The sequence below is a fragment of the Phodopus roborovskii genome, unplaced genomic scaffold (assembly GCF_943737965.1).
Source record: "Phodopus roborovskii unplaced genomic scaffold, PHOROB, whole genome shotgun sequence".
NCBI lineage: Eukaryota > Metazoa > Chordata > Mammalia > Rodentia > Cricetidae > Phodopus > Phodopus roborovskii.
In genome coordinates this window covers 20,318,077-20,345,550 of record NW_026126460.1, presented here as the reverse complement: position 1 = coordinate 20,345,550, position 27,474 = coordinate 20,318,077, and the positions used below count along the sequence as shown (strand labels likewise).

Below are 27,474 nucleotides of genomic sequence, written 5' to 3'. Positions count from 1 at the left end.
TTTGTTTGGTTGTGTTGTGTCCCAGTATGTTAGAGAACTCAATTCCGTATGTCTTGTTGCTAGTATGTGCTCTCAGAGATTTCAGGCTCACTTCCACACTGAAAAAGGAAAACTTCCTGATATAGTCCTGGCTGTGTTGCCATTTGATACTTCTTTTTTGTTGTTGTTGTTTTGTTTTGTTTTTTTGAGAAAGGGCTTCTCTGTGTAGCTTTTTGGAGCCTGTCCTAGAACTTGCTCTGTAGACCAGGCTATCCTCATACTCCCAGAGATCTATCATACTGTCTCAGCCTCCTGAGTGCTGGGATTAAAGGCGTGTGCCACCATCACTGCCAGGTGCACACAAATTTAAAGGACCGTTTGATACTATGACTGTTTAGCAAAATAGTAGTGGTAGGTTTACCCCTTGCCTCTATAAGCTCCCCAGCCATTGGTTCTTGGTCAGATTTGTAGTACTTGATAGGAGTTTCCTCCTGTGCAGTAGACCTTACGTCCAGTTAAAATGCAATTGCATACCACCATAACCTTCATGCCACCATTGCACCCATGCACATATCTTGCCATACCAGTTGTCACTGTAGCCCTCAGGGTTCACAGCTGGGTAAACTCTTTCCCCCAGCATCTTCTGGTAAGCTAGGTAAAGCATACTTTTAATCACAATGCCTGGGAGGTACAGATAGTCTCAGCAGAGCCTGTGAGACACCTAGTCTTAAAAAAAATCCAGGTAGAAGTGTTAGAGAGATGACTCAGTGCTTAAAAACATTGGTTTTTCTTCCAGAGAATCCAGGTTCAATTATCAGCACCCAGATGGCAGTTCGCAACCATGTGTGACTCTAATTCCAAGAAATTGTCACCTGTTTCTAGCCTCTGAGGACACTTAGGCATGCATGTGGTGCACAAATGATACATATAAACAAAACCCCTATACATAAAGGTTATTTTTTCTTTAAAGGGTAGAAGGCTTCTAAGGAGCAACCCCAGAGATTAACTTCTACCTCCATACACAGTGCACAGTCAACTGAACACACACGGACATACAGAAAACAAGAAAAGGGACATTTCTTCCATAGATGTCTATGTATGCACTTACTTCCTAGGGTGCCCAAGTTAATTGGAACCTTGGTAGTAAAATATTTTATGTTTTCTTAGGGTGATGAGGTGACTACCTCAAGATGGGTTTTTAGCTTGTTTTAGTTTTAGTATTTTGAGACTTGTTCTTGTTTTATAGTCTGTAGTGCCCTCAGACTCACTATCTTCACACTTCCATCTTCCCGGTGTTAGCACCACAGATGGGCATCCTCATGTCTAGCCCTGTCTTGAGCTGTTTGTCTTCCCAGCCATCTTACGACTATTCTAAGAATGTTTACAACACCCTTCTTTCTGTTCTCCAGAGTTTAACAACTCTTTTCTGGATTCCCTGGGCTCCGATGAGGACTCTGGAAATGAGGATGTTTTTGATATGGAGTACACAGAAGCTGAAGCAGAGGAGCTGAAAAGGAATGCTGAGGTATGGTCGGTGACGGCCAGGGCCCTTTCTCCTCCAGTGTAGCACAACTTCAATTCTACCTCCTCAGCTGCTGTCAGAGCACCTTTACTTTCTTATCTTTATCTCTTCCTTCCTTTGAAATAAAACAAATACATCCTGGCTGTCTTATGTTCTTGTTAGATAAAAGTATGTATGTCCATATAACTGAAGACATAAATATATCAATTTACCTTTAGTTCTGCCAAGAAACTATCTTTATATTTAGTGAAAACTGTGGGGTTGATTCTGTAATAGTGAGCACATTAGTATCTGTTAACAGCTCCGGCTGTCCTGAAACTCACTCTATAGACCAGGCTGGCCTCCAACTCAGAAATTTGTCTGCCTGTGCCTCCCAAGCACTGGGATTAAAGGTGTGTGTCACCACCATGTCTGGAATTCTTCTCTTTTCTTAAAAATGTTACTTGGGATTCTAATCTTCTAGCACACAACTGTTAATACATTATTTTGTCATTCCCACTTTCACATGTGCTTTAAAATGTTGTAACTTAAGCAAAGTTTATTCCATTTCTTAACGACAATTAGCTGGACATAGTAGTTTATGCCTGTAACCTCAGCCCTTGGAAGGCTGAGACAAGAAGATCCACCAAGAAGAGTTCAAGGCCAGCATAGGCATCAGAGTAACATCTTGTGTTCAAAGAAAAAAAAGTTTATTTACAATTTTTTGGGGGTTTGTTTTACCTTTTGAATGAAGTCTCCTTTATTTCAGACTGACCAAGAACCAGTTATATAACCAAGAATGACCTGATCCTAGTACCTGTACCTCCCAAGTGTTGGAATTTTGTATTTTGAGACAGGGTCTCGCTATATATAGTGAAGCTAGCCTAGAATTCAGACCCTTCTGAGTCCTGGGGTTACAGGCATGCTTCCCCATACAACTTCAATTTTTATTATAATACTGTGTGCAGCTACTGTGTGGTTATACTGTTCCACATTTTGAGTTTCCAACTTAAGATAAACTCTCCAAAGTAAACTACTTCATCAAAATTTATGAGCATGTTAATGGTTCTTTATTTACTTATAACTGTATTCATTGACTTTATTGTGAAGTCTACAGTATATGAATACTTTTTATTAACAGTGTTTTAATACAGTATTTAAAAATATAGGAATCTATCCATAATTATTGCAGTAACACAGCAGCGTTCCTTTCTGGTGTTTAGTATGTAACTGATCATAACTTTTGTAGGGCTGTAGTTATTATGTGCATTCTTGTGAATTTGAAAAACAAGCTAATGGTGTTGCTAACAGATAAAATTTTTCTATAAAGCTGAATAATATATATAATTGATCTACCACCAGTCATTGCATTCTTATTGGATATATTTTAGCTTTATGATTAGAATATTACAGTGAATAATTAATTTATATATATATGTGTGTATGTATGTGTATATATATATATATATATAATATACTTTTTTTTGAAGGTTTATTTTTGTATGGTTGGTGGTATGTGTGCGTGTTCTGTAAATGCCTGATAAGGGTCTAAAATCCCCTGGAGCTATAGTTTTATAGGCAGTTGTGGTACCTGTGTGGGTGCTGGGAACTGAACTTCAGTCCTCTGTAAGTATAAGAAGTACTCTTGACTGCTGAACCATCTCTCCAGTCCCAAGTATATTGCTTTCTTTTAAATTATTTTCTTAGAAAAATTCCTGGAGATATAATTCATACGCTAAGGTTTTTAAAATTTGTAACCACTAAAGTTTGTTACTATGCACTGAAGATTATATCACCTTTGATTAATATATTTAAATTTAGTATTTTACTCTTCTTGAGTTATGCCCACTTGTGTTTTCAGACGGGAGCTCTTCCTCACTCCTACCGGCTCATCAGTGTTGTGAGTCACATTGGGAGCACCTCGTCCTCAGGTAAGTGGACATCATGATGTCAGCATTTGTTAACAAAGTAGCCCCCTTGCCCCTCTTATTGTCACTTGCCTATCTTTGTTAGGTGTAGGTTGTCTTATAAGAAAAATTTCAGAGGCTAAGGATGTAATTGATAATGTGTTTGCCTAATGTATGCAGGAAACCCTAAGTTTTATCTCCACCGCTGCATAAACTGGAAAGTTGGGTACACATCTGTGATTCCAGCTTTCATGGAGTAGAGTTAGAAAGGGCAGGAGTTCAGGGCCAGTCTGGCTTTAATAAATACTGTTTGTGAGTTATGCAAGTCTATGTGGCTGTTTTAGCTTTCTATGCATAAATGATGAAAATTCCTCTGAGCAAATACATTTATTAAAAAGTTGTCTCAGCCTGGGGAAATGATTCAATGGATAAAGTGCTTTCCTTCCAAGCATGAGAACTAGAATTTGGATTCCAACACCCACATAAAAATGCAGTGGCCTCTCTAGAAGCCCATCCTCAAAGGAGGCAGACACAAGGGATCCCCAGAGAAAGCCAGATAGCTAGATTAGTGAAAGCTATGAGTTCAATAAGACACTACCCACAGCAAATACAGTGGGAAGTGATTGAGGAAGAGACGTGCATGCCATACATGCAAAAAATAAATAGATGTTTCTCTGGGTTTAGTACAATTCTTTTTTTTTTTTTTTTTTTTTTTTTTTTTTTTTTTTTGTTTTTTGTTTTTTAAGACAGGGTTTCTCTATAGCTTTGGAGGCTGTCTTGGACTTGCTCGGTAGACCAGGCTGGCCTCTAACTCAGAGATCTTCCTGTCTCTGCCCAATGGTTATAGAAATGTACCAAACACTTAGAGGCAGAAGCAGCATGGTAGGAAAAAACCCAAGGCTTTGTGAACTACATAGATGAGATCAAGGTTAGCTGAGCTCTCTAAAGAGACCCTGTCTGAAATAGCCAAGAGCTGAAATGTAGCTGTGTGATAGAATACCACACAAGAAGTACATAGTCTTCAGATGAATTTTAGAAAAAAATATTGCTAAAGCAGAGAATGAGGATTTCTCTTTCTCAAGCTTCTGCTAGCCAAGAAAAATGTGATATGTCTTAGAAAACTTAATTTCAGATTTTGTCTGTTTCAGGTCATTACATAAGTGATGTGTATGACATTAAGAAACAGGCATGGTTCACATACAATGATCTGGAAGTCTCTAAAATCCAAGAGGCTACTGTGCAGAATGACCGAGATCGGAGCGGCTACATCTTCTTCTACATGCACAAGTAAGAGACCAACCCAACAGGTAGAAGGACAGGGTGGAGTTACCTGAACTCATCTTGGAAACGAGATTCTTCCGTCACTTTATAACTCACCATTATCATCTCACAGGATTACCTGGGAATTATATTTACAATAGTTTGCTCTGTGTGATAGAACCTATCTTGTCATAGGTTGATCTTCCAGTTGTCAGTGAGGTCTGATCATGTGAATGGGAACTACACGGGATTTTTACTAAAGCCAACCACTGGCACTCTCAGAAATCAGCTTCCAGGGTTATGATACTCAAACAAGTAAACTGCTTAAAAAAAAAAAAAAAAGTTTAATGGAATCTACATGCCAAGTAGGACTGTGCAGTTTTATCTGTATCCATTTCCTGTTGTGTTGCTTTTTCCCCCTTGCCTGTACTTTGCCTCTTCTTATTGAGTTGTTTGTTTATTTATTTATTGTTTATTTTCAGGGAAATCTTTGATGAGTTGCTGGAGACAGAGAAAAACTCTGATGCCCTTAGCATGGAAGTGGGAAAAGCTGCCCGTCAGGCTTCGTGAAGAGCAGACTGCTGGGCTGGCAACATGAACTGTGCTCCTCACCCATTGCCTCCCACACACCTTTCCTCTGCCCAGAGAGAGTTTGCAACTCTACTTGATGCAGGAGCAACACACAGCTCAGGGCCAAACCAAAAGACAAAATTCAGTCATGTGCAACGCTCCATGCTGTTTTATGGAAACCTTGGTCTCATCTATAGCTGATTATCCTTTTTCTCCTACAAGAGTGACTCTTTCTTTGTCTTAGGAACACATGCTGTAAATATATATATGTACATACCCATGCACACATGGAATGAATGGAGCCTTAAAGAGCTAGGATAAGCCACCAGAAGTAGTATGCCTGCTCACAATGAATGCCACAGCTGTTTGGAGGAGAAACCAGAGTGTCCATGCACATTCCTCTGAGGAAGGTGTGAAGATGCACATATCATTTGGCTTTTAACTTTTGCTTTTTGGGTGGCTTCACTCAAGTCCAACCTTTCATGTGTTTCTTATGAGTAAAGTTCACTGGGATTCCAGTTACACTAATAACAGTTTATTTTCCGTGTAAGAGGCATTTCTGTAGCCTGATTTGAGCTTTATTTTTCTTTTGATTATATGACTCTAATGCTGCTTTTATGCAGGTTCAAAAAAAAAAAATGGATTGTTGGTGCTTAGAATCTTTCAGTCCCACACTTGCTATTTATCATATGCCCTTGGCATTTTCTCTCAGAGATGCCTCCACATAGTGTGTTCTTCATACTCCTTCCATATTGTTCTGTGGTAAAACTAGAAGCTTATATTTTCTTCTGTATCATTTGCCCGTGGAGCAGACATAACCCCAATGGATTAAAACCTCAGTTATAAAAGGTTCAAAGACATTATTGCTTCAACTGAGACTCCCTTGACAGGGATGCTTAGGGCAGGGAAGAATGATAGTCTCTGTCTCCCAGGCAGAGAAAAACAAGAGGCATGCTGATTTTTATGGTCCAGTACAGACTGGACCACAAAGCTGAACAATGTTGCAAGTAGTGGGATGAGAATTAGGAGGATAGTTGTAGGTGATTCCAGAAGCTACCAAAGGTGCACAGTACACCTCTTACTTTTTAGGTGCTCTTGAGGATGCAATGGCAAGTGCTGCCCAAGTCACTTAGCCAACATTACCTGCCTGGTTTAGCAGCTAATGAAACCATAAAAAGAGTGAGCCTGAGGGAATTGCACAGACTAGCAAAATGAAACCTGCATTTGTTTCCTTCTCTAATTCTTGCTTTTATTACTAATGGGAAAACTACTTTGCGTTCTGGGGTATGTGTGAAACCATGTCAGATTTTTCGGGGATATTAAAACCCATTACTTTTCTGCAACATCTTTTCTGGAAGATTGTATTCAGAGAGCTCCAGCCAGTCTCCTGGAACCTGGGTGCATTCTTACATAATCACTTCTAAAGGTCTGAATCATTGAGGTGTAATGGCCTCGGTGCTTTTGTTTGACTACTGATTAGCACTTTGACTCCTACCATCTCTTGCACTCACTGTAGTGAATGTTCCAAAGTGGCACGGGTAAGATACCTGTTTTGTTTGAAAGTGACTGGTTATCTCAAGTGAAGTAGTGATTGTGTGCTTTAGCGTGGTGTCTCCCATCTTTGCCCTGGAGAACTTTGAGCTATTGAAATGAATAGGTTTGCTGTGAGGCCTGGAGGAAAATAGAAAGAATGCCCTGAACCTAGGTTTATGTATGAGCTGGTGTAGAAGTGCACTTGACACAGAACCAGGCTGGTTTGACCTTCATGTCTTGGGCAGGACTTGATAGTTGAAAATAGGTTACTACTTACAACTTTAGGCCTTGAATTTTACATTCTGTCCATACTATGGCCTTGTCAGCCTTCCCCTTCTCCTCCCTTCATTCCTTTAATTTTCCTTTAATCTGACTCTAAATGGCAATGTGACCTGGACTATATTGAAAGGGGTATTGGTTGTTCGAAGCTGGCTGTGTATATTTTAAGATTATGAGTAAATATATTTCTTTTTTTAACACTGATCCCAGAATTGGGGGGGTAGAGCAGTTAACATGCTGGGCCAAGAAGGGACAGGTGATTAGAATGGAAGTGTGTCAGTCACCTTAAGTGTGCATAATGACCTTCTGTGTAAAATGTCAAGTATGTGCTTACGTTACTTTAAATGACTGACCTATAATTTCATAGCAATTATTACTCCTTGCGATATTTTGATCTTAGCCAACATTTTTTGGATGAGAAAATAAATTTTTTGGGGGGGCCTGTATTATGCAGAGTTAAAAAGCTGTGTGGATATTGTTTTGTTTTGTTTTTTTAGTAGCCAAGACTATCATTTAGGCCTATGGAGACACTGAACTCTTGTTTTATAGGGATAGATGTATATACATACACTCGTAGGTTATGGCCCAGCAGGAAGAATAAGTAAATCCATGAATTGTTCTGTTTCTATTGATTCCTAATTGGTTGCTTACTCTCTATGTTCAGGCTTAACCTAAACAGCTCAGTAGCAGACACAGCCAGTGTAGATATATTTACATTTTAAGGTGTAAGTACACACAGGTCAGTTAACTCTAGGTGCAAATATTAAACTACACATTTTCTGTCTTCTGGATGAAGCATAGAACTCCAAGGAAAAGGCTCTGATAGTGGGAACCTCAGCAAAGGAACTCTGAATTTCTTCTATACTGCAGTTGCTGTGGTTGGACCACACAAGCACGTGCAGATCTCTTAACTAGATCCCAGTACTTGTGAATCTTGTATGTATAGGGACACTTTTAGAAAAGCAAACAGCTCAGCACAACATGCAGGTTATAGCTGTGTCCACCCCTCTGCCTGTGTGGCAGTACTCTCTCCATGAAAAGGTATACGAACCAGATTTCTACCCTCTAACATCTTTTAAATGCATTACCCAAAATCCTGTCTATACTGCCTTACTATCTGGAAAATACATATTTTATTGGGAAAGTACAGTTTCTTGGCCATGGGAGTTTTGTAACAGGATTATTCTTTATATTACCAAAGTAGACTCTTTTGTATTTGCTTTGGTTACTAGATTTGAGGCAGTCTTTCATTTCTACACGATTAGTAAATTGTTTCCATGTGTGCTATATGTATCTAAGGTTTGGAGGTTTTAGTTCTAGGTGTGCCTGTATGAATAAACATTTTAGTGACAATAGACTTAAATATTACAGATAGTCCCTCAGGCCTGAGAGAAAGGTAGATAAGGGTCTGGGTCAGAATCCGGGTGTATCAAGGCAGATGCAAGAACAAAGAAGGGCAGTAGTCTGAACCAATCTGTTGGAATAAGAGTGGGAAGAGGGAGACCACCTTGGGTGTGTGCACCGGTGTCCTAGCTTCCTTTCCTCTTGGCTTCTCCTCCTCACCCTTCCCTGGCTCTTGGTGGGGTCCTTCATGCCTGGGGGAAAGGACAGAAGCGAGGTTCCTGCGCTTTGTGTTTGAGCCGATCCCAGATGTGCTGGCAGCTTTGGCCACTATGTGAGGTGGCTTCTTTGTGTTCAGTGACTTCTGGTTCTGATTATTGATGTGTATGTGGAACGGCACTTTATCTGTGTTTTAGCAGAACTGTTCCTCTGTATCCTGTATGGTTTTTCCTTGTTTTTGTTTCCTTTTTAAATTATACAGAGTTTTGTTTATTTGTTTTTTGGGGGGGTTGTTATTTTAGTGTGTGAGAGACATTAAAGCCTTTATTATTAACCTTACATTAGTTTGACTTGTTTCTTTAAAAGGACACATTCCTGGGGACACTGAATAGCCATTTTTTTTTTTTTTTTTTTTTTTTTTTTAAGAGAAAATCACCTTCTATTGGCTTCTGGTTGTAGCAAACCCATGTTCCTGATGTTGTCATCTGAGGAGTCTGAAGCTTTGCAGAGACTTCTGGGTAACAGCATGTAAACCCAGCACTGGCCTTAGCTAAGCTTTCCATTTGTGCTATTAGAGTATGAAGGAGGGGTGAAATAACACCTGCCTCTCAGAATTCCCTTTAGGTCTCCAGCTTTCAAAGAAGGGGTCCCCTAACTCAGGACCCTGGAAGGCAGTGAGGAAAGATCTTCCCTTGGGAATGATGTCAAACTGCCAAACACTCCAACTGCCCTGCTGTAAGGGAAAGTGCTGGAGAAAAACCGCACATGCTAGTGGCAACTGGAGTAGCTAAGGAAAGAACTCTGGAACAAGACACTAGGGGACGCTGCACCTTTCTGAAGGGATGAATAGATCGATCACTGTTGTAAATTGAAGGGACTTTCACACTGGCTCACAGATACAATTGGACATTTTCAACTGGCATAGCAGGAAAAGCCGTAATGGCGGAACAAAGCCCTCACAGGCAGGTAAGGGGGCTGCTGGACAGCCAGAGCTATGCTTGTCAAAATAGTCCTTTTTCTTTCTTGAGGTTTTGTTGCTTCCATCGAGGCAGAGCAGAGAAGGCAGCTGGAGTCATCCCCAAGGCCTTAGTGAAATCTTCAATGGACAGGTGTTCCTAGGAGAGGACCAGAGGGCAAAGGTAAAAGGTCACACTCTTCCCCTGGGTTTGCTCGGATGACTCATACAGATGTGACATGATCAAACAAATGAGAAACAAAAGCAAACACTGTCATGAGCCAGGAAAGGGAAGGAGAAGGAAGTGAATAAATGGCTGTGTGGTCAGCCAGCCTTCTGCCCGCCATGTTAGTCTTGAAACCAGGCCTCAGACCTGGGCTTGTTTAAGGAGCTTCTGTTACCTGTAGACTCCTACTCTAAAGCCTCGTGACCCAGGTTGGGGCATGAACTCTGCTAAGGCAGGCCTTGAGCTCCTAGACTTGCTCCTATTTCCTAAGGTCACAGGCAAGTGCTACCAGGCAGTTTTTATGCTGCTGGGCTCAAAGCCAGGACTATGTTAGCCGAAAATGGAAGATACTTCTTTCTTTGAAATAGGATCTTACTATGTGGCCTTGGCTGACCCAGAACTCTTGCCTCCTGAGTAGTAGGACTAAAGGTGTACACCACCACACCTGGCTAGCTAGGATATATGTGTGTATATATGTAGGTATGTTTGTTTTTGAGACAGGGTTTCTCTGTATAACAGCCTTAGCTATGTTAGAACTCAGTATGTAGACCAGGCTTGCCTCAAACTCAGCAACCTGTCTGCCTCCAAAGTGCTAGGATTAAAGGTGTGCACCATTTATGGAAAAAAGAAAGAAAAAAAATGTCTCACAAGAAAGTATATTCAAGGTGCTGGATAAATGGCTCAGCTGTTCAGAAAGATTCCTGATCTTCCAGAGAGGATAGGGATTTTGTTCCCAGCACCAACACAGGACATGTCACAGCTATCTAACTCCAGTGCAGCAGTTCTCAACTTGGGGGTCACATGTCAGATATTTACAATTCATAACAGCAAAATTAGGAAGTAGCAACGAAAATAACAGTTGGGGGGGGGGCACCACAACATGAGAAATTGTATTAAAGGGTCACAGCATTAGGAAGATAAAGAACCATTGCTTTAGAGGATTCTATACCACCTTCTGGCCTCTGGATACCTATGTACACATCATATACATTCATACACATAAGTAAAAAAATTGTAAGTACTCAAAAAAGCTATGAGAGAGCTGGCAAGATGGCTTAGTGGGTAAAGGTGCTTGCTTGCTATGCCTAAGCACCTGAATTTGATTCTGGAACCCACCTGGTAAAGTAGAAAATGACACCCTGAAGTTGTCCTTTGGCCAACATACATATGTGCTGTGGTACACACACACACAAATTTTAGAAAGTTAGCCAAGCAGTGGTGGTACATGCCTTTAATTCCAGCACTTGGGAGGCAGAGATAGGTGAATCTCCAAGTTCGAGGCCAGCCCTGTCTACAGAGCAAGTTCCAAGACAGGCTCTAAAGCTACACAGAGAAACCCTGTGTTTAAAAAAAAAAAAAAACATTATGTGATTCACCAATAGTGGATCCAAATCTGGACCCAAAAGCAAGCACTGTGCCCCAGCATGAATAAATCAAGCCTCCAATGCTGTCATGGGGCTCAAGGCCCTTCTAGCAACAGTCTGTCCTCCTCCTGGTTCTTCTGTGCTATGGTTTGTTTCATTTTTATTTTTCCAAGACAGGCTTTTTCTGTGTAATAGCCCTGGCTGTCTGGAACTTGCTTTGTAAACCAGTCTGGCCTCAAACTAACAGATCCATCTGCCTTCTGAGTGCTAGGATTAAAGGTGTCGGCCACCACCTCCCAGCTTTCTACTCTGCTTTACAAAAGTAGGGCTTGCTGTGGTCCTAATGAACAAGGCAAGCAACAGGCAAACATACTACATACTGCTATAGCATTTGCAAAGACACAGTCTGGGGCAACACCCATTTCTGCAGGGAGCTGTTAGTCCTCAATAAAAACCTTGCCTGTCCTTCACACACACACACACACACACACACACACACACACACACACACACACGGCATGAAGTCTGATTTCAATAGTCAGCTCTTAGTAGTAGGTTCTACATGCATGAATAAACCAGCCACAGATGAAAAACTATAGAACGTATGCAGACTTTACCATTACCTCTGAACAACACAGCATAACTGCAGAGCATTTACATTGTAATAATTTAAATTGAGATGATTTAATGTATATGGAAGGATACTTGAGTGTCACAGGCAAATACAGAAAATCCTGCTGTTTTCTATACAGCAGCATCTTTGTATTCTGGTACCCTGAGGATCTGAAGCCAGTCCTCTGCAGACAGAGACGTGGCAAACTTTTCAGATGAAACTAACAAGAAAGCCATAGTCCTCTGATTGCTGGAATCCTCACCTACATCACCTGACTTCCTGCCTTGAGTGGAACTGCTTCAGACTTTGGCAGTTGCCTGAACCTTTCCACCCTAGACTCACAGGTATTGTTATGCTCACAGGTGACCTTCCTTTCTCTTAGTCTTCAGATTCCTGACTAAAGACACATTACAGCCCACCAACCTTCTATCTCCTTGAACATGTCGGCTAGTTATTTTGTAGGAAATGTTTTTGATTAGGGATGGTGAGAATCATAGCGGTAGAAAGCAGGCCTGAGGAAAGCAGGAAACAGTGTAAGACGAGAAGCTACAAAGGACAAATGCAGAATCCAGTTCTGCCTAGTAACATACTTGGTTAAATGACCCCGACTAGTTCATCCTGTGAGTGACCCTGATGATTCCATAGCACAATGGAACTTTGCTCCTAGTAACCACTGGGAGTCACTACCCACCTACATATAAGATATTTTAAGATGTAAGAGGAAACTCTCTGAAGTGACCTTTATCCCTGAGCTCTGAGATGATAGGAAGATGGCTGTGCTGTTTAAGGCAACTAACTACCAACCAGACACACTCACATAAGAGGCAGATTAAAGTGGTCATAAGGTAGTAGCCCCTCAGTCCTCATCTCTACTTCCCTAGGCATTGACAGGAGCAGGGGCTAGAACTGGTGAGGCAGTCTATACTCAGAAGAGCTGAGGTTGGATGATGGGAAGTTCAAGCGTTACAGACTGAGTTCAGGGCTAACCTGAGCAGCCTAACAAGACCATCTCTCAAACATTCTCTTTTAAGACTGGGTCTGGAGTGATGATTCAGCACTCTTGTAAGAGCTACTCTTTTGGAAGGCAGCATAGAGAACCTGTCCTCCCCCATTCCCCACCCCAAAAACACACGTTGGGAATCTGGCATTGTAGTACATGCCTTTAACACTAGCACTCCAGAGACAGGCAGGCAGGTCTCTGAGTTCCAGGCCAACATGGTGTTTCCAGGCCAGTCATGGCTACATAGTAAGACTATATCTACAAGTGGATAAATAGATAAATAAATAATAGAAAGGAACTGGAAAGATGACTCAGTGGTTAATACCACTTGTTGGTCTTGCAGAGGACCCAGGTTCAGTTCTCAGCACCCACATGGTGGCTCACTACTATCTTTAACTCCAGTTCCAGGAGATCCGACGCCCTCTTCTGGTGTCCAGGAGTACTATGTGCACATGGTACACGGAACATGCTTTCAAGCAAAGCACCCATACACATAAATATTAAATCTTTAAAAGGAAACAATAAAAATCAGCAAGTTAAAATTTAAAAGGCTGGGGGAAATGATATGGTGGCACACACCTGTAACCCAGAACTTGGAAGGCAGAGCAGGGGAGCTCCGTAACCCAGCACTTGCGTATTACATGTAAGGCCTAGTTTAACAGTTTAAGTCGTTGACTGCTCTCCTGAAGTAGAGTTGCCCTAGGGGACATTTCTCTGACTCCCAGAGTGGCTGCACTGAGCAGCTTCTTACCAAACGCTGGAGATGGGTTTCAAGCTCAGATGGGTGTGGCATCCCCTGTTCCCTACCCTCATTAGGCTTGCCTCCCAGGCTGACCGTTTTCTCCACAAGGCTCCTGGGAGCCTTGCCAGTCCCCAGGTAGGGCGGCAGAGTACCTTGTTTTGGAATGGAATAAATAAGGATATCAGTGGGTAGGAACAGCTGCTGGATGCCAAGTCTGTTACTGGAATCCCTTTCTCCTATTTTTTTTCACAGCTACAGCTGCTAAGACTGATCTGCACATGGATCCACAGTACCCTCCTGGCTGACCCGGTGAGGCTGACTTCTGAGCTGTGTCAAGACTGCTGGACTCTGACCCCAGCTGGATAGCAGGGACTGCCCATCCCAGTGAACTTGAATCCTTCATGGGTCCGGCTCTTGATCTCCGCAGGCCTGCCAGCTGATTTCCAGTCTCACTCAAGCCCACATCTGCCTCCTTGAGGTTGACTCAGCAACACTTCCCTTACCCTGTTCCTGCTGCCTTCATGGAGATCCACCCACCACCCCACTCTTGCTGATGGCTCACCTGCAGAGTTTGGAGGAGCCAAAAAAGGTCTGAAATCTTTTGGTTTGGTTTGGTTTGGTTTTTCAAGGCATGGTTTCTCTGTGTTGCCCAGCTGTCCTGGAACTCACAAAGATCCACCTCCCTCTGCCTCCCGAGTGCTGGGATTAAAGGCACCGCCCAGCAAAGTCTGAAATTTTACTCTCCCCTTTCTCAACAAGATCCATGATTTAAAAAAAAAAAAAAATCATGCCTGGTGGTACAAGTGTTTAATCATAGCAGTTGGGAGGCAGAGGCAGGCAGATCTCCAAGTTTGAGGGCAGCGTGGTCTATGGAGCACATTCCAGGACAGCCAGGGCTACATGGAGAAACTCTGTCTCAAAAAACCCCAAGGGCTAGAGAGAAGGCTCAGAGGTTAAAAACACTTGTTGATCTTGCAGAGGACACAAGTTTGTATCCTGTCACCCACATGATGGCTCACAACCATCTGTAGCTCATTACAGGGGATCTGATGCCTTCTGACCTCTGCAGACAACAGACATACATGTGGTGTGCATATAAACATATAGACAAAACACAAACACATACAATATCTTTAAAAATGTTAATCTAAAAACAAAACAACAACACTTTATCCTAGCACTTGGGATCTCTGTGAGTTTGAGGCCAGCCTGGGCTATGCAACAAGGCTCTGTCTGTTAAAAAATCTTAAATAATCAGCTACTGGGAGCTGATGTTAAATAATCTGAGTCTTGGGCTGTACTGATGCTGCCGTCTGCAGCACTAGCCTCCCTTTCAGCCTGACAGCTCTCTGTTCAGGAGCATGCTGTCCCACCCCTCAGAAATCCTTCTCTCGTGGTAGTGTACCAGCACTCAAGACCCGGTCCCTACCCCAGCTTGCTGCTCTTACTCTATTTCTGACCGTAACTAGATTGTGTGTGTGTGTGTGTCTGTGTGCACGTGTCTGTGTGTCTGTGCGTGTGTGTCTGTGCGCGTGCGTGTCTGTGCCCGTGCGTGTCTGTGTACATGTGTATCTCTGCGCACATGTGTGTGTGTCTGCGTGTGCATGTGTGTCTCTGCACGTGAGTGTGTCTGTGTGTGTGTGTCTGTGTGTGTGTGTCTGTGTGTGTGTGTTTCTGTGTGTGTGTGTCTGTGTGTGTGTGTCTCTGTCTCTGTGTGTGTCTCTGTCTCTGTGTGTGTGTCTCTGTGTGTGTGTCTCTGTGTGTGTGTCTGTCTCTGTGTGTGTGTCTGTCTCTGTGTGTGTGTGTCTGTGTGTGTGTGTAGAAACCAGAGGACAATCTTGGCAGTCATCTACCTTTTTTTTTGAGACAGTTTCTCATTAGGCTGGCTAACCAGCAAGCTCCAGCAGACCCTTCTGTGTCCACTTCATCAGAGCTAGGATTACAAGCATGAAATGGCTTTTTTGTTCTTTTAGATTTATTTGTGTGTTTTTTGCCTGCATGTATATACATGCACATTCATGCAGTGCCTGCAAAAGTTCGAAGAGGGTATCAAACACTCTGGAACTGGAATTCTGGGTGATTGGCAACCACCTTGTGGGTGCTAGGAACTATGCCTGGGTCCTCTGGTGCTCTATGCCATTTCTCCAATCTCACGCATTGCATTTGATGTGGGTACCAGGGATTGAACTCAGGTTCTTGGGTTTCACAGCAACCAATTGCTGACTGAGTCATCTTCCCAGCCCTAGAATAGTTTTCTTGACTGTAGATGGGATGGTAGGTAGAGATACGAGTCTCATAGTATAGCCCAAGCTGATCTTGAATTCAGTAAGTAGCCCAGGCTAGGCTCAAACAAGAAATGATCCTCCTGCCTCAGCATCCCAAGATCTGAGGTTATAGGTATGTGACACCATGCCCAATGTATTAAAACTTTTCTGTATGGAAGAGATCAACTAAGCTTCTGGCTCTAGTGAGAGTGTCCTAGAGCTATATAGTAAGGACATAGGTGTCTTCTTGCTTTCTACAGCCTCACAGGAGAAGCTGGAGGAGCATGCATGATGGAGGCCCCTGAGGCAAAAAGCAGCCCAAACCAGCTTCAAATTTAGGATGATCCTCCTGCTTCAGCCTCCTAAGTGCTTGAGTTGCAGGGTATAAGCCACCACACCCAGCTCACAATATGGTTGTGTGTGTATGATGTATGTGCATGTATGTGTGTGAGCACAAGCACACACCTGTGAAGGTGTATGTGACAGAGGTCAACCTCAGTCCTAACCTTCCACTTTGTTAGAAGGTTTGGGTTTTTTGTTGTTGTTGTTGTGTTTGTTTGTTTTCACTGCTATGTACACCAGACCAGCTGGCCTTGAGCTCCCAGGTAGTCTATCTCTGCCTACTATCGTGATGCAGGAGCAATCACATCACAGGCACATGCTACCTCTAGCCATTCTGAAGATTTGAACTCAGGTCCTTACCCTTGTGCATCAGGTGCTTTATCCTCTGAGTTATCTCCACAGCCTCCCAGACTACTTTTTGACAAGTTTTCCTTGCAGCCACAGAGGCCTGACGTTGCCATTACCAGGTAGTCTGCTGTACTGAGGAGCCCCAGTGTCCTCTGAACGACCTGCCTACCAAAGCACCCTGCAGCCTGGATGAGGCTTTAAATCAGTGGTTCTCAACCTGTGGGTCTCAGCCCCTTTGCGGGGGAGCTCTCATATTTGATATTTACAATTCAGGACAGTAACAAATTGCAGTTATGAAGTAGCAACGAAATAATTGTATAGTTGGGAGTCACCACAGCGTGAGGAACTGTATTAAAGGGCCGCAGCATTAGGAAGGTTGAGAACCACTGCTTTAAGTGACAGAGAAACTCTGAGCCTTACTGGCCCAGGGCTTTGTATCTTGGGAATGACAGTTTTCCCTCGTCCATAGTGCTGCTGCAGTCATGTATGTCACCAGCTCTCCCCAGCAGGTGTCCTGGCTGCGCTTTGCCATCCATTAATCTACTCCTCACTGTGCAGCCAGAGGAGCTTCTGACATATTGACAAAAGCCCCTGATCCCCGTACCTGGGGAGTGAGAAGGTAAGAGGGTTAGAAGTTCAAAGTCACCCTCCTCTACATAGCAAGTTTGAAGCTAGTCTGTGCTACATGAGGCCCCATCTCAAAAGGGGCGGGGCCTAGAGAGATGATTCAGTGTTCAGAGTACATACTGCTTCTACAGAGGACACAGGTCCTCCAGTTCCCAGCGGTCACACTAGGCAGCTCACAACCACCTGTGACTAACTCCAGGGCATCCAATGCCTCTAGCCGCCACCCATATTCACACTCATACCAGCACACACTCACACAAATTAAAAATAAAATCTTTTTTTGAAATCACAAAAACAGAGACCAAGCATCGTGGCGCATGCCTTTAATCCCAGCACTCAAGAGGCAGAGGCAGGAGATCTAAGTTCAAGGCTAGCCCCGTCTATATAATGAGTCGCAGGACATAGAGAGACCCTGTCTCCAATAAATAAATAAATAAGTTAATGAATTAATAAAATAACAAAAGCAAAAAAGCATACTTAGTAGTGCGTGCTTTAGGCAGAGACAGGAGGATCACTGCAAGTTCAAGCCCAGCTTGATCTACATAGCAAGTTCCAATTCAGCCAAGGCTACATGGTGAGACCCTATCTCAAACAAATACCATTTTAATTTAAACTTTAAAAGATGAATACCTGACCTCCACTGCTTGAGCCACACTAGGTCCCCAAGGCAGGCGCCCCCACGCCTCACCAGTGTTTGCTCCCAGGTCTGTGCTCCCTCTGCCCTCACAGTTGCTGCTGCTCCTCCAGGAGGACTTCACTTTGCTCCCATGACTCAGGTTCCTGTCACCTTCCAGAAGGTCCCTCCTGATGCCCACACAACCTCACCTTGGCATACTTGGCAACGCCCAGGCTCAACTGAGCAGTAATTGGGCCACTCTGCCCTGTTCCAGGGGGTATAAACTGCCATGAAGGTGCTGTACCCACCAAGCACCAGTCCTCTGCTGGGCAGTCTGAGCTCAGTTAGGTTTCCCAATAAATGGACTGGCCTCGCCCGCTGGGTGTGCCCCACTCACCTCCTTCCTGCTGGGGTCCACACCCTCAGGGAGTTCCTCTGCAGGCTTGTTCACCAGCTGCTCCAGGGGGAAGATGGGCAAGGGCCCAGAAACGAGGCTGGTACTGGCAGTGAATGCATCTGCCTTGGGACTCGTGACCTCCTAGGAAAGAAGGAAGACACACTTCAGCAGCCTACATTGGCATGCTCTTCATTTTAGCGTACCTTCTTCAGGAGTCTTCTCCTGGTTCTCCCTGTCCCCTGTTACACACACACACTCCTATAACAGCCAAGTGCCCTGCATCTGACTATTTGACCAATGACTAACTTCTCCATGGCCTCCCCCACACACTGCCCCTGGAGTGTGACATCTACTCTTTCTTGGCCATTTATGACCCTTTATCTCATATCTGTTGTAAAACTGTCATCTATAAATTCACTCCGCCTTGACCTAGCTGTCCACAAGAAGGGGTTAACCTAAGCGCCATAGTGTCCTCAACCTGTGATTGGAGGGGGACGGAATGTCCTCCCTAATTACCCTCATGTGCTTGAAAGAAGTTGCTCTCAGGTTCTGATGTGTGAAGGAGCTAAACCTTGCTTTGTTTCTTCTGTGAGCCTGTGACCTTCTCAAAGGTAGGCTTGAGTTCATATCCCAAGCTTACAGGCTAAACACACCTCTGATAAGTGACAAATACTGGAAGAGTCACAACCATTCTGCCTGGGGAAGTGCTCCCAAGGGTAATGGTGCCTACAGAGGTCACCTCTCCCCAGGGGCAGGCAGGCCATGGCTTAAGTAACCAAACCACTAGGCCTTTTATTTAAAGCATACAGAAGCTGGGGCTGAGGAGATGGCGTGATGGTTAGAGCACTTGCTATGCAAGCATTAAGAACTGGAGTTTGGGGGGCTGGAGAGATGGCTCAGAGGTTAAGAGCACTAGCTGCCCTTCCAGGGGTCCTGAGTTAATTCCCAGAAACCACATGGTGGCTCACAACCATCTGTTATGAGATCTGGTGCCCTCTTCTGGTGTGTAGGTAGATATGCAGATAGAACACTGTATATGTAATAAAAATAAATAAATTAAAAAAAAAAAAAAAAAAAAGAACTGGAGTTTGGGTCCCTGGCACCCACATACAAGTCAGGCAGAGTGGCTGGCAGTCCCCCTGCTAACAGTAGACTCCAGAAGCAAAGATGAGGGATCCCAGAGGCAAGTCAGCTCCTAGACCAGCTGAACTGGAGAGATCTGGGTTTGCAAGAGACCCTGACTCAGTAAATAAAAGTAGAGAGCCATCAGGGAAGACACATCAGCCTCTGATCCCCACACACATGTGAACACATGCACATGTGCACATGTACGCACGTGAACATGCAAATGCTTGCATACTCCTGGGAGTAACTCAAAATATTTTGGAATAAAGCCTTGAAATTTGCTAATTTTGTTTCTGGGTGATTTTGTTTCTTTGTTTTGAGACTAGGTATTTCTACTTAGTCCTGCCTCAGCCTCCTGCAACTATAGTCATACATCACTAAGCCAGGGGGAGAAAATCTGCATTTAATATGCTATCTCATGGGTGGTTATATATATATATATATATATATATATACATATATATATATATATATATATATGAGGCCATTTCAGTAGGAAATGGAGAGACATGGGTGTTATACCCAGCAAGGACTTCCAGAGGAAGAGACAGGAGACGGTGGTGGGATACAAGAGGCTGACGGCTCCTCTCTTAACATTCTCTCGGTTCCCACTGCTATGACCACCTCCAGGCCATTTAGAGCTAGCCATGCAGCTCCCATACTCACATCAGCAAGCTGGCCCCAGTCCCCAGAGTTTCCAAGCTCTGCCTTCAGGTCATCATAGGATTTGACATTCTGCAAATAAAGTAAACAACAGATCAGACCCCCATCTCAGCAGAGGAATTAAATGGCTGTTTAAGGGTGGAAAGAAGGCCGATCTAGGACTAGGTTGGGAGAGGGCAGGAGGTGGCTCAGAGTGAGTGAGTAAGCAAGGCAGGTCCCTAATGATGACGGAGAGAATAAGAGAATAAGGCCAAAGGGGGTAACATCAGAAAAGGGCAAGGTGGTTAAGTGGTCCTTGCTCAGCTGGACAAGGGAATGGAGAAGAATATGTGCTTTCTTGATCCCTTATGAGGTCCGTGCACTGACATCCTGCCTACTCAGCATGGGCTCTGAGAAACTCAGGGGACCTGGGGCACTTAAAGGGAGCCCCAGCAGTGGACAGGGGAGGGAAGAGTCTCTTCCATATACAAGACCTAAAGCCTAGGACCCAGGCCTCCCTGAGTGAATTGTGTTTGCTGAATGAATGAATGAGGTCAGGGAAGGCCCATCTTGACAGTTGGGTTGGGGTATGGGAGTTGACTGTGAGGCCAGGAATCCACACTGCTACTTTAAAATTTGCTTAATCCGAGGCTGGGAGATGGCTCAGTGCATAAAGGTGCTTGCCTTCCAATTATGAAGAATGGGGTGCAGATGCCCAGATCTCACATAAAACAACTGGACAGGTGCTAACAGCTTGCCTGTATATAACCACAGCCTCTTAGCCTCTCAGGAAGTAGAGACGGGGACTCCCCCACCCCGGGGGGGGGGGGCTAGCTGGCTAGCTACACCAGATGAACCTATGAACTTTGAGTTGAGGGAAACCCTACCTCAGTAGATAAAGTAGAGAATGATCAAGGAAAACACTTGATATGAACCCCAGGCCTCCGCTTGCATGCATACACATGTGCTTATATGTACAGGCACAGCTATCATACATACACACACACATACACACGGGGTGGGGGGGACTTATTTGATCCATCCTGAAGATGAAACAGCCTATCAATCAACAAGAGTCGAGAGAAAAGAAAAATCAGTGGTGAAGAGGGGGCAGCGGATTTGAGGAAATTAATCGCTCTGCCCCTAAACCATTGTTTCTAGGAATTAAAAACACCCAGAGCCACAAGCCTTAGGGCAGGTGTGGGGGTCTGGGGGGAGAGCAGGTACCTCTGGAGGCCTGATTCCCTGTTCCTCAGTAAGAGCACATATATGACCCTCTGTACTGAGCTGGAGAGATAGCTCAGTGGTTAAGAGCACTGACTGCCCTTCAGAGGACCTGGGTTCAATTCTCAGCACCACATGGCAACTCAGTCTCTAACTCCAGTTTCAGGGAACCCAACACTCTCATACAGACATACATGCAGTCAAGACACCAATGCACAGAAAGAAAATTGTTTTAAGAAACCCAATATTAAAGAAAAAGAATTTAGAGCCACGGAGATTGTCCTTTGGAGCAGCAGGTGTGTCCTCTGCTGGCACCAAGGACTCTCCGTGTTAGCCAAGAACTGTCCTTTGGATGTGCTGTCACAATGGCTGCCTGAAGGTGCTGGGCACAACTGCACCCTGTGAAGAACTGAATCTTGAATTTTGTTTAACTCTAATCAATTTCCCACAGCTTAGTAAACACAAATCAGGGCACTAACTATGCCAGCCCCTGCGCACACACATACATACACACACACACACACACACTCTCTCTCTCTCACACACACACACACACACACACACACACACACACACACACACTGCCACTAAGCTACACCCACAACTTTTTTTTGTTTTGTTTGTTTTGTTCTTTGCCATGTCATTCAGACTGGTTTTGAACTTGAAATCCTCCTACTTCTGTTTTCAGGTGCCAGAAACACAGGCATGCCTCGTCCATTGTGCCTACAAGTGCTAGGTATTTTGTTTTGCTGGTAGGTTGTTAAGATAGGGTCTCAGCTAGCTCAGGCTGTCCCCCAACTTGCCATGCAGCCAAGGATGGTCTTAAACTTCTGATCTTCCAGCCTTTGCCTCCCAAACGTTGGGATGGCAGGCTTGTACCATCATCCCTGACCAGTATGTGCCATGAAAACCACCTGGAGGGAGGGTATGCTGAGCCATGAGAACTGGCTGGGCTACTCACAGTCCACTTGAAGGGATCCCAAGCCAGGAACCAGCCTGTGAAGGTGGGGGGCTCATGTCCCTGCTTCACCACAATGATAGGGGTCTCGGGGTCTCGGTTTCCCGGGTGGGTCTTGAGGTATTCCTGCACAGTGACGGCAGCAGCCTTCTTCTCTTCCTCGTTGGCATGCTTCCCTATCCAGAAGAAGACCTGTGGAGAGCCCCGAGGTCCCTCAGTCCTTCCTGCATGGTGAGCAGCATGGCCATTCCCCATGCCCATAGGCTCTGCCTTGGCTCATCTCTGATGTCCAATGACAGGAAGACCTGTCGTTATTCAGCTAATGACCTTAAGCAAGGCCTGTTTGGACCTTGACTTTACATCTGGAAGGTGAGATTGGCCAGGTGCTGCTCCTTAGACAGTCTGTGGCTATGTGGCACTCTGCTTCCCTAGAGCCCAAGATGCCTGACAACTTTCCCACTTCCTTCCACAGGAAATAAAGAAGTCGTGGGGCGATCAGGGTATGGCCCTCTCTTTCTTCCTCTTTAGAAGGAAGAATAGAGGCTCCCAGACCTTGATGTTCCTACCCTAGAGCCACTGGGGTCTCTTGGTGCTAGGAACCAAGGTGGAGAAAGAGTTTCCAGACCTCTCGTCCTACCTGGTCCCAGACATCCAACAGGAACACATCCTCCTCCTCCAGGTCATCCTGAGTGAAGTCGAAGATCTCTGTGGCCATAAAGCGCCCAGTCTGGTTGGAGCATTCAAAAAGCCGAGGGGTCATGACTTGGTTTTCCTCCTGCAGCCTGTAGGATGGGCAGAAGCAAGATGGGGCATGGAGGCTTGAGAAACACAAGGGCTGAAGAGCTGAAGGACGCTTACATGGAAAGGCCATCTCCTCCCCAAGTCCTGTCTTATGGCTGGCAAAAGAGTCCCCTCTTATTTCAACAGTGCTTCGAGACAAATCCCCACTGCTTTTCTGGACGTGCCTTCCAGGAGCTCACCCATAGTTTTTCCTGCTATCTTCCTACTGTCTCTCTGTACTCAGTGCAACTACAGTACAGGCCTTTTGCCTTTGAACTAGAGGGTTGTAGAACATGGATGTCCCTTAGAAAGTAACTTGTGCTGTTGTCCCACAGCATTTTGGGGCCTGTGTCAGTCTCTAGGGGCAGGGCTTGGGTTCCAGCACTTTCTTTCTGAAGTCCAACTCTTCCTTCCTCCCTACTTTCCCTCCCTCCCCTCCTTCTTCTTTTCTTCTTCCCTTCCTAAGATTTATTTATTTATGTCTGTTATTTATCCAGTGTTCTGCCTGCGGGTATGCCTGCACACCAGAAGAAGGTACCATATCACATTACAGATGGTTGTGAGCCACCATGTGGTTGTTGGGAATTGAACTCAGGACCTCTACGAGAGCAGGCAGTGCACTTAACCTCTGAGCCATCTCTTCAGCCCAGGCCTGCTTTCTTGAACATCCCCGTTTTAGAGAAAGGCTCATGCCTAGCCCTAAGCATTGCATAGTGCGCAGCACGGGTGTTTCTCACACCCAGATGCCCCAAGGGTATGCTGCCCCATATTCAACCCAGGGAGCCTGTCACACAGCCCCTGTGTGAGCCTCCTAGGGGCTCTGGGGTGGGAAGAGGTGCTGGACTGTCACCTCTTGGAGCTGGAGTAGGGCGCCTTCCCGCCCAGGGCCATCCAGAAGTTGGCTGGCTCCTGCCCCTCCACCACGACTTGTTTCTCCGTCCGAGAGATAGTGTCAGCAACCATCTTGGCCATCTCCCGCTCATCCCCACTACATCCCTGGGGAAAGAGGGAGGTCATTATTGTAAGGAAGACCGACCTTGGTGCCGCCCTCCTCCTCACCCTCCCTGCTATATTCTGCTGGAGCTCCTGGGTCTGAGAGGATCCTTCTGGATCAGGATGCCAAGCACACCCACCAGGGGACAGCTCTCACTCTCCCACATCCTTAACAATCTAAGGAATAGCAGAGAAGCTGAGGGATGCACCCCATTCAGAGTAAGAGAGACAGCACAAGGGACAAGACAAGGAGAGAGCCGAGGCAGGGGAGTGCTAACAGATGGGTGCTTCATATGAAAGGAACAGGAAAGGCTGATCCTGACAAAAACTCAAGGCCAGAGCTACACAAGGAAGACCCTTGGGCTGCCACAGTAGAGCTGAGTGGGACCTGATCATCTGGAAGTCTCCCAGCTTTGCTCTGATCTGTTCTGTGACTGAGGGGTTCCTAGGACCTGCTTCATGTCATGGTGCCTTGATGGTATGGGTAGGGAGGCCGGTAGTCCCTCACCTTCCCACACCACAGGTAGCAGCAGGATGGAGTCTTGAGTATGAAGACATCATTGGAGTTGAGGGAGGCGGCCCGCGCTGTAACCTCAAAAGCCTTGGTGTTATTGGCACTGGTCCCCTGGACCTGGAACAGCCTTGTGGAGGGCACGGGCTCCAGGTTATTCTCTCGGGAAGTACCTCCCTGCAGGCATGAGGGGAAGGCAGGAAGGTGACGTGATGACACGAAGTGTACCCAGAGAGAAAAGGGTGAGGAGCCAGCTCCAGAACGGCCTTGATCTGGACTCTGCTGCTCAAACGCTTCAGGCGTTCTCCACTCACTCACTGCTTTTGTGGCAAACCCAGGTCCTCTGCTGGCCCTTAAAGGCCCATGAAACTTAAAATGAAGACACAGTCTGTCTTTGTGATCTCTTCCTCTGCTCCCACAAGCCCTCAGGGCAGAGGTCATAGGCCTTCCTGTGCCTCTGCAAGCTAATCCCTCAATTCTACCTTCGTGGAGCTCTCTGAAGTCCTTCCCACCACCAATTCTCTACCGTTGCTGCATGCATCTCTGCCTCCCATGGAAGTCAGCTTCCATCCCTGGCATTTCACTACACAGTGCTGGGTCCTCACTGCTTCTCCGGAACGGTCCCCTCCCAACCGTCCCCTCCCAACAAGTGTTCTCCCGTCACGTCTCGTTTCACTTCCTGAGTTGCAAAAGACTATGTGCTTAGAAGGTTCACCATAAACAGAGTATTGCTTAAACAGCTGCACGAGATGCCTGGATCATTTTGTTGGGCAGGTACAGCAAATATAGCCACCCCCCCTAAAAAAAAAAAAAAAAAAAAAACCTTTTTTTTTTTTTTTTTTCACTAGCAGACATTGAGAAGGGTAAAAAGCATTTGTACACAGTGAGGGCCCCTTCCCTGTGGCTCTAAAGCAAACATGCTGGTTTCTATCACCAAGTTTATATATGACAAGGGACCACTCCTGTGAGGAGCAAGCTTCACCCAGCCTCATGCCCACCATACAACCCCTTCCCCATCTCCTGGATGCCTCACTCTCGGAGTTCAGCAGCTGTACCTGATAAACCACCATGCGCCCCTTGAAGATTGACATGAGGTGAGGCGGCTCCTTGCCCATTGTGACCCGGATCTGCACTGGCTCATCATTGTACTTCTGGTCCAGGATGACAGCTTGATAAGCTGAGGCTGCAATTTCATCCTGGCTGGCCTGGCGGCCCTGGAAATAAGCAAGCAGGAGGGATGGGGTCCTGAGCTTGACCCTATCCTCTGCCTTTACTATAGCCCAACCCACTTTTAAGTATTTTATTATACTGTTTAAAAGTATGTACATGTGTGTTTACATGTATGGGCTAGGCATGGCGGTGTACACCTTTAATCCCAGTGCTCAGGAAGCAAAGGCAGGTGGATCTCTGTGAGTTAAAGTCCAGCATGATCTATATAGTAAGTTCCAGGACAGCAAGACAGTGAGAGCTAAACAATAGGAGAGAGGGAGAGAGAGAGAGAGAGGGATGGGGGAAGAGGAGGTAGGAGGAGGGAGGGACAGAGAGAGAGGGAGAGGGAAAGAGAGAGAGGGAATGCACATGCAGCAGCAAGCCCCTTTACCCACTGAACCATCTCTCTGGCTACCCAGTTTTTAAAATTTTGTTCTTTTAAGACAGAGTCTTACTGTATATTGCTAGATGGTCTGGCGCTTGCTACATAGAATATTACAGCATGGAATTCAGAGACCTACCTGCCTCTGCCACAGGAGTGCTTGGACTAAAACCATATGCCATTGCACTGGGCCTCATCCATTTTTATTTTGTTTTGTTTTTCAGTACAGGGTTTTTCTATGGGAGAGTCCTGGATGTCCTAGAATGAGCTTTGAAGACCAAGTTGACCTCATATTTACAGAGATCCGCCTGTGTCTGCCTCCCAAGTGCAGGGATTAAAGATGTGTGCCACCAATGCCCCGGTTTCCCCCCCCCCCTGGGTCTTATGTATCCCAGGCTGGCCTGGAATGTGCTATATAGACTAGAATGACCTTGACCTTGAATTACTGATCCTCCTTTCTCTACCTCCTGAGTGCTGGGGCTATAAGTATTTGCCACCACACTAGGTTAAATGCAAAGCTGAGGGCTGAACCTAGAGCTTAGTTAGGCAAGCACTCCAGCAACTAAACTACATCCCCAAATCTGGCCTGGCTGGACCCATAACCTCCCCATCAAGCATACACAGAAGCCTGACCCCAATAGACTGTGATTCTTTCTGGCCCCAACTCCAACTCTAACCCTTTCCCAGCCCAGCCCTGGCTTACCTCAAACCCATGCCTAACCCCCAATCTATGCTCCATCCTCAGAAAAATATCACACTCCCTGCACTCAGACATCTGATACACCTGCTACGCTGCAGGTGGGATGGGGGGCTGGGCAGCTGTGCTGCAGGTGGGATGGGGGGCTGGGCAGCTGTGCTGCAGGTGGGATGGGGGGCTGGGCAGCTGTGCTGCAGGTGGGATGGGGGGCTGGGCAGCTGTGCTGCAGGTGGGATGGGCAGGGCCTCACCTGCCAGATATACAACAAGTAGTTTTCCTTCTCTCCTATGAGGTAGGTGTAGAGCAGCAGGTAGCAGTCTCCACCATAGAAATGGCCCAGCCACTTGGAATCCACAGGCACCAGCTCTAAGTTCTCAATGCGCCACACCTGGGACAAGAATCAGTCCTGCATGAGGTCCAGGCTGGGTTTGACGGCCCTCATTCCGTCAGCCTTTTCCTTCCCTTACCTGTACTTCCCCACTCCCGTCATCCACCATCTTCTGCTGGGCTGCCACTTGAGGCTGTACGTGCATGGACATAGCATCAAACTTGACCTGTTCCACCCTGGCTGGAGAGATGAGGACAGCAACTGTCACTAGCTGAGGTGCTCTCTACAGTTCTGAGTACTGGATGGTAATCGTAGACCCACAGGACAGATAGGAAACTAAAGCCAGACAGATTCTTCTGTCTATGCAAGGTCACACAGTTGGAGAGCAGTAGAGCTAAGTGACAGCTCCTGCCCCTAAGGCACTGACCTAATCAGTGGCTCCCGGGGAAGCCACTGAGGACAATTGAGGGCCAAGGGCAGAGCTTTATTTAATCGCTATAGCTTTCAGTGGGCAAGAAATGCCTTGCCTCCAGCTTGGCAGG

The 27,474-nt window shown here is 45.6% G+C and overlaps 2 protein-coding genes across 5 annotated transcripts in view; one reads left to right on the top strand and one right to left on the bottom strand.

Moving 5' to 3' along the window:
• Usp37 (ubiquitin specific peptidase 37) overlaps positions 1-8,919 on the top strand; it is a 64,968-nt gene extending 56,049 nt beyond the window's left edge. For all 4 annotated transcript variants that reach the window (XM_051190465.1, XM_051190467.1, XM_051190464.1 and 1 more), the window contains 4 exons: positions 1,389-1,504; positions 3,342-3,411; positions 4,536-4,674; positions 5,130-8,919. In XM_051190465.1, the coding sequence (XP_051046422.1) occupies positions 1,389-1,504; positions 3,342-3,411; positions 4,536-4,674; positions 5,130-5,217 (413 nt within the window). In that variant the 3' untranslated portion in view covers positions 5,218-8,919. The remainder of the gene's footprint in view (positions 1-1,388; positions 1,505-3,341; positions 3,412-4,535; positions 4,675-5,129) is intronic.
• A 636-nt stretch (positions 8,920-9,555) lies between these two features.
• Positions 9,556-27,474, bottom strand: part of Vil1 (villin 1) — a 31,746-nt gene continuing 13,827 nt past the window's right edge. The window contains exons 11-20 of the mRNA XM_051190463.1: positions 27,072-27,172; positions 26,855-26,992; positions 25,372-25,530; positions 24,314-24,493; positions 23,663-23,808; positions 22,670-22,814; positions 22,036-22,224; positions 19,875-19,943; positions 18,084-18,224; positions 9,556-9,704 (exon numbers count right to left, since the gene is read on the bottom strand). Coding sequence (XP_051046420.1) covers positions 9,591-9,704; positions 18,084-18,224; positions 19,875-19,943; positions 22,036-22,224; positions 22,670-22,814; positions 23,663-23,808; positions 24,314-24,493; positions 25,372-25,530; positions 26,855-26,992; positions 27,072-27,172 — 1,382 coding nt within the window. The 3' untranslated portion in view covers positions 9,556-9,590. The remainder of the gene's footprint in view (positions 9,705-18,083; positions 18,225-19,874; positions 19,944-22,035; positions 22,225-22,669; positions 22,815-23,662; positions 23,809-24,313; positions 24,494-25,371; positions 25,531-26,854; positions 26,993-27,071; positions 27,173-27,474) is intronic.